General features: G+C 34.8%; 1 protein-coding gene across 12 annotated transcripts; it reads right to left on the bottom strand.

Annotated features, from left to right (window-relative positions):
- LOC107891752 (cyclin-T1-5) lies at window positions 1-5,794 on the bottom strand. 12 transcript variants are annotated; one of them, XM_041100428.1, is made up of 10 exons: window positions 5,663-5,725; window positions 5,508-5,569; window positions 5,171-5,283; window positions 4,144-4,414; window positions 3,517-3,620; window positions 3,053-3,134; window positions 2,643-2,777; window positions 1,869-2,044; window positions 1,639-1,790; window positions 1-1,249 (listed from the first exon to the last, which is right to left on the bottom strand). In XM_041100428.1, exons 7-10 carry the CDS (start codon window positions 2,757-2,759, stop codon window positions 231-233), a joined length of 1,464 nt encoding a protein of 487 aa, XP_040956362.1. In that variant the 5' UTR covers window positions 2,760-2,777; window positions 3,053-3,134; window positions 3,517-3,620; window positions 4,144-4,414; window positions 5,171-5,283; window positions 5,508-5,569; window positions 5,663-5,725; the 3' UTR covers window positions 1-230. The 12 variants fall into 12 exon arrangements, with proteins under 12 accessions (XP_040956362.1, XP_040956357.1, XP_040956358.1 ...); XM_041100423.1 differs by lacking the exons at window positions 3,517-3,620; window positions 5,508-5,569 and having other exon boundaries at window positions 1-70; window positions 218-1,249; window positions 4,144-4,465; window positions 5,663-5,794; XM_041100424.1 differs by lacking the exons at window positions 3,517-3,620; window positions 5,508-5,569 and having other exon boundaries at window positions 1-70; window positions 218-1,249; window positions 5,663-5,794.
- Window positions 5,795-7,194: the final 1,400 nt, after the last annotated feature.

The raw sequence follows: 7,194 nt of genomic DNA, 5'->3' as shown, positions 1-7,194 counted from the left end.
TGAAGTAAATAAATTAATTGCCTCTTTTACTTTCTCTTCTTCAAGCCTAAGCATCCTCGTTCCGAACATTCTGTTACAGTCAAGATATAAAAGCCAGTGTAGGCAATCAAAATCAGAATTTAATTTTTAGTACATGGAAAGCGAGGTTCGAAAATCAGTCAGAAACCAGTTTTCCAATATCATACGCTCATTAATAAATCAAAATGCGTGGACTTACTGTTAATACTGCCTCAGAAATGATTCTCGTGTGCATGCCTTCGATATTCTTTATCCGGATAACTATTACGACCACTTTTTGGCCCGTCTTCTACGGTGTCGTGGTTGTAACTTGATGTGTACTCATGACGTTTCTTCCCTTCAGATTGCCTCTCTGGTGGGCTTCCACCTTTTCGCTTTTGGGGATTTACTTTTGGAGAAGCATCATCCAGCATTTCTCCTTCTTCGGCAGCCTCTGTTTCAAATCCCTGAGATGATTGCCCTTTTGTAATGTAGTGGTTCGCTTCTCCCATTTCCCCATGGTCCTTAACATGATCTTGATTCTCATTTCTAGACCAGTTCTGTCGTTCTCGCTTGATTTTCTCATCTTCCACAGCCAATTCAACCCCATCCTCTAGTTCCCTCTCGATAAGATCGTCTTCGTCCATGACATCCTTTTTCTTCATCGTTTCCCCACGCGACTTCCTTCTTTTCTCAAGCGCAGCCTTCAACTTATTTTTGTCTATTTTAATAGCTTCTTTGGGTGACTGGCCAACAGGTCCTTCCCGAATGTCCAAGTTTCGCCCAACCACACCGCTACCCTTACGTGATGCTCCCTCATCTCTCCATTCACCGGTTTCTGCAGTGTCATTTCTTCCGCCAGTTCTTTCCTGGTCTTCTCCCCCGGTTCGCTCCGTTCCAGACCTAGATTTATTTGAAACTTCCCTCATGTGCTCCTTATGCGGTAATAGCTCATGATGTTGATTACCATCCTTGGTCTCAGTATCCAACTTGTGATCAGTAATAACACCTCCCATCTCACCATTAGCACTATTTTGATTTTGGGCAGTCCTTGTTGACATACCATGTTTGTCAACAGATGAGTGGTCGGCCACTGACCGTGAAGATACTTGTTTTTCCTCACTTCCCGATGGATGTTTAGCCTGTGTTCGATGAGATGTATCACCACCGACACCACCTCCTTCTACTTCACTACCCTGAGATGGGGGTACTCGGTTTTGCTCATAAAGTTCCAGCATTTGATTGCTAACCTCTTCAAGATAAAATAACCATGGTTGACTTAGTACGATATCCAACTAAACACACAAGGGGAAAAAAGAAGAAGATAACTATGCGTCCACAGCAGGATCCACGGAATTTCACACGACGCGGCAATAAACAGACTGCCTACCAAACCAAATGAATTGCAAGTAACAGATACATACCATTTTGCATCCAATGGGTTAAATTTAAGAGAAACAACCTCTTTCAAATACTTCAATATTCATTTTTCTGGAAATAATCATGTTCGATGCATATCCAGACATGTAGATAATGAAGAAAAAAGAACAACATACCTGTGTCCAACGCTCACACTCGAGTCCAGAAAACATAGTATATCCACAAGATATTGAAAAATAAATTTATGGAAAGGATACCAACCTTCCAACTGGCGTGGGGTGACGTCAAATTCTTGCCACCAGACCTTCTCACCATCTGACGGAAGCTTTACTTTGAGGAACTTGGCAGCGAGGAAAATAGCACCAGCTGCAATATGATGAGGCTTAAATTGGAGGCAGAGTGACGTCCTCAACCTGCAAGGCGCTTCACAATGAGTCAGAAAAACAGAAGTGATTTTTTCAAACTTGAAGCAGCACAGCTTGAAAACATACCCGTCGTTAACAAAATTCCATGCGACTTGGGCAAGAGCATTCTGAGCAACCTTGAATTTCTTTATAGCCTCAACAAGAGGTTTATATGGATGGTGAACGTTGAGGTCAAACCCCAAAGTGGCAAGCACAACCCTCTCCCCAATTAAAATTAGCTCCTTTTGTTGTTCATACACTTCCTGCAAGAGATATCGAGGCTAATGAGCAACGCCTAATAACTACATTATGCAAACAAAAGAAAATTAAAAACAAAAAATTAATAACTAGGGCATAAAGAAATGTTATATTTTAACAATAATTAAAAAAAAAGTAGCAGGGAGATATTTTACCAAGGACACAGCTGTTGGAGGAAAAAATTTGATTCTGAGCAAGAATTTTGAGTTCAAGAGGAACAGACAGAAGGAAAGAGAAACACACCATGATTGCGATTTTACACTCATGGGCAATATATCACACAATAATCAACAGACTGGACAAATATTACACGTGCCTAACATCTCAAAGGTGAAGTCCTCATACCGAACCGTGCATGGGAATTTAGCTCATTAGGCTTTCTAAGAAGAAAATATGGGGTTAGTCTTATATGTCCGATGAATAAGAAAATGAGTGAAAGAGAGAAAATGGAATGAGAAAGATCATGAATGGCAAGTAAGAACAGGCAAAAGAACTATTGAACAAGTCAGGGAGCAAGATACACGACACGGAGGAAAAGTGGTCAAAGCATCAGTACGAGGAATACATATAAACTGGCGAAAGCACCATTAAGTTAAAGAACACCTTCTGTTTGATCCTCTGAGCTGCAGCAGGATCTTTTTTGTGTATTATCTCATAGGAAACGAGAATAACATCCTTTAATGGACGAGGTGTCTCTTCAACTTTCCCAGCTATGAACATACACACAGTAGCAATGGTCTGCCAAGCAAGGAACTGAAGTTAAGCATATGATCAAAACAAAAAAATAATAATCTTCAGCTAGTATAATAACACTTTTCATGGTTTTAACCCTCAGTCATTCTAGCATGCATACCGGCATTATACCATCCAAAAGAAATGCAACTCAATAAAAATGCATAGTGAAATGGAACCAAAATACGAGGATTGCTTCAAATTTTAAAAGGAAAGAGTAAATACATTTACCTTGATAAAGTTTAAGAAAGATTAACTGGACAATGAGAATAACAACTCACCCTTCTATCATTTTTCACATGTGATTGTCGAATGAAGAAGCGGTGACAAAAGATTATTGCTGTAGCTATTGTTACCTGAGGCCTTTGCCAGATAAGAAACGGAGTCAAATTCATTCAATGATAGCCAACAAAGATCCAAATATTATCAATACAAGTAATGTCACACTGTCAGGGCTTGATTTAACTCTCTATAGATCAAACCTAGTCAAATATGAAAAAGCCCTCCTTGAACAACACCCTTTAGTTATTTATAACTGATATAGACACCTTTCCCAGAAATATAATGTGGAAAAGGATGACAGATATTCACACTCATAGACACACACACAATTTACATGTATATGTGCATGAGTAGCTTTTACTACGAGTTAAACCACACAGAGTGTCAAAAGATTGCCAATAATAGAAAGAATGACAGACTACAGACACACACATGCATGAGTGCAGACATGCATGCACAATACCATTTCCTACGTCACTCTACTCCCAAACAACCACTTGTCTAGATTCTTCTATAGTTTCATCACAGCAAGCCATAGAGATCCAACAATCGCTCACCAAAGGCATCCTATCCAAACCAGGCAATGTTGCCCAAAATTATCAGTAACAGCAGCTATAAACATGTACACTATAGACAGTAAAATAAAGATATATATTTTTAAAAGAAAAATGCTAACATTAAAAACTTTATTTCATTTCTATAATTATGATATAGTGAATTCAAAATCTACTTTCAATCCAGAGACCAGCATTGAAACAACCAGCAAATTGCAGTAAATAACATCTCAATGTTTGCAAAATGAATTATAACAACGTTGAATAAACAAATTTAAAAACCTTCTACCTAATATTAGTATTACTTCCATTTTTTGAAGCTATAAACTTTATGAAGAAATTGAATACATACATTGACAATAAACAGGAAAGACATGCATGTGCGTTACACATAAAACAAGCAGCGAATAACATTAACTTTCTATTTCCATTATAAATGATGCTTGATGTTCAGAATGGCAACTAATGAAACCCAATATTCACATTCAACACAATAAATCAGCCCATTGGCATCCAAATGTGAACCATGAACTTACACTTTCAGCCTCATGCCCAAATCCTGCAAAAATGTACAATACGACTTGCGCAAGTATGTCTCTTTCTTCAAATCAATACCATCCATTCTTGATGGGGAATTTTCTTCTATTTCTTTTCTTGAAAAATACCAACGACGGACTTCCTCTTGCTTATCTTGAGAATTTCTAGAAGGCCCGCTATCAGATGTCGAATGATGCGAGGAATCCCCAGGTAACATTCTGGCTATATCTCTCTCCTAACACTATGACACCTCCAACAAAAGACAACTCCCTATAAAATGAGCAGGACTTTATTTCTTCATAACCAGCCTTTACAACTATTCTGATCAGAGAAATGACAACAATGTAAGACATTATGTTGACATGAATGAGAAAAAAAAATGCTGCACAATGAACATGGAAAACACCCCATTATAATTACCAGGGTTCCAAATGGCGGTGGCATAGCAGTGTCTGCCACCGAATTTAATAGAGGTGTGAACAAATTTCACATCAATTGCGGTGGACCGTGGCCACAAATGACAATGTAATGGATAATAGCAGAGGTAACGGTCCACTATTTCCCCTAAACCAAAACCTTTTAAATAAATTCTTCTTAAAACAGTAATCAGACAGAAGAGTCTGAGATGAGAGAGAGTAACAAGCAGTAGGATCGAAAAAGGAAAAATCAAATATACCAGAATTATTCAAAGGCAGACAACAGATAACACAAACTGAGCCATAACTCAAAATCTCAAGACTCTAAGTAGAAATCTTCAAGATAAGTTTAGGGTTTCAAATTCATGGATTTAAAAATCTTTGTTCGGTAAATAAAATATTTCAAATTCAAGATTTTGAATTAATTCAAATTTATGGTTTGGAAAATTAAAGAAATTGAATTTAGTTATATTTAATTTGTAAAGTTCTACAAATCCTCCCCATATAAACACACCGCCAAAATCTAATAAAACCGAGTCAAATTTTAAATAAAATAGATACAAAATCTCATAAAAAGATTTCATCTGAAAATTATTCATCATCCACCAACCTTACGGTGATTGGCTTGTGTCGAGCAGGTAAATTTGTGCTCAACAAATTGATCACAGCCGCTATCTTCTAATGATATCCCGGCGACACTATCTCCTTCATTATACCTTCAACCTACAAATATAAATATGTTAATTATAATAACAAAAAGAATCAGTTCAATCTTTCACCCAAAAAAAACCTAGAAAATAAATTCCAAGGATAAAAAAAAAACAAAAAATTAATAAACTGCAATATATGAAAGAAAATATACAGTTACTAGCCAAAGAATCCCAAAAGTTTCGATATTAAATGCTTGGAGCTTAAAATTCCTCGAAATTTAAATCGGAAACCCCTACCTCTTCAACAAGCTCAAAATTCCATCAATTTATTTCCTTTTCTTCAATTTCTATTTTTTAATCTAAGCTAGAACATCAAAAAGCAAGAATCAAATACTAAATCTATTAAATTTTATATATAAAAAATTGAAGGAAAAGAAATAAAGATAAATAACCTGGAGGCGGAGGGAGGCGCTTCGCTACTCTCTCACTGCTTCTTCTTTTTTCAGTGTACGAAAGAAATAGGCACAAATTCTTTTTTATGATTTATATATTAAATTGGTTTTACGAAATTACAAGGTTATCCCTGTTCTTTCGGATTATTGAGAATTGACTCAGGAGTCAAGTCGCGGCATATAATTAATATACGAATTAGTACGACCAAAGATCCCTTAACTATTGCTTGGATTCTAAATTGGTCCCTGAATTTTTCATTCGCAGCTTCTTAATTGAGTTCTCAAAATATTAGTGTTTTATCAATTAAGTGTTTTCTTTAGTCAAGTTGTCAATTTAGGCGTTAAATGACAGCTCTAATATGAAGTATTTTTAAAACACGAGAATTAAATTATAAATATATATATATACACTTGCCTGCATAGATAATTTGGATTTAATGTATTAAAAAACAATAGTGTTATTAAAATTTAATAGGGTTATTTCTTTTTTTAATACATAAAATTTAAGTTATTCAAGTAATAGGTACACATGTGTTTGCAATTTAATTCATATGTTTTATGTTGTTTTTGAGCATGCACTTAACGCCTAAGCTAATGACGGGCCGATGAAATAATTTAGTTGATACAGTACTGATATTAAGGACTCTATTAGAAAGTTTTGAAATTTGAGAATTAATTTAAATTTTCAATAATAATTTGAGGGTGTTAATAGAATTAACCCTTAATATATTGCAATTTTTTCCTTTTTTGTGATAAATGAAAATTACATGTGTTTCCTCCGGAATGGAATTTCCTGCTAAATATATTAATTTCGTCAAAGATGATTTTTTTTATTTTCTATTAAATTTTTTAAATTTGAATTATTTTTTCAAAAAAAAACATATCAATACTTTTTTTAATTATTTTATATTAAAAATAAAATATGAATTTCTACAAAATTATCAATATAATTTTTTTAACATTAAAAGGTTATTATCATATTTGCTTTTTTCGATACAATACCTAAAATTATCCATAGCCCGTCCCTAACCCTTGAATAGAAAGATAATACGTTTCAATGTACTTGAACTCACGTCCTTTTGCACTGGCAACTATGTTGATGCCAATCAAGTTAAGACTCAATTGCAATATAAGATATATTGAATATTCTTGAAGAGTATATTTAAGAATAAATCAATATATTTTTTATACCACAAAGATTAACATTTAAAGAAAACACTATCAATTAAAACTCAATATGTAAGAAATTTAGACATGTTCATGGGTCGGGTTACTCGTCCAAACACGAAGGTCCGTCCGAAATTTGGGAGGGTTTAGGCAAAAACATTAGGCTCGAAAAATAGACTTTGACAAAGAAAATTAGGCTCGTTTATAATATGGATCGAGCTCATAGCTTGAACATTCAATGCTCAAGCACAACCTAGTCTAACCCATTTTTTAAGTTTATAATATTTTATATTGTGTTGTTTTTAATTATATAATTTATAACGCATAAAACTTAAATCTATAATAGTGTAGTATATAGGCAAAAT

This window comes from Gossypium hirsutum, chromosome D09, assembly GCF_007990345.1.
Source record: "Gossypium hirsutum isolate 1008001.06 chromosome D09, Gossypium_hirsutum_v2.1, whole genome shotgun sequence".
Classification (NCBI taxonomy): Eukaryota; Viridiplantae; Streptophyta; class Magnoliopsida; order Malvales; family Malvaceae; genus Gossypium; species Gossypium hirsutum.
The sequence above is the reverse complement of the archived record's forward strand: the minus strand, read 5'-3'. Positions and strand labels throughout refer to the sequence as shown.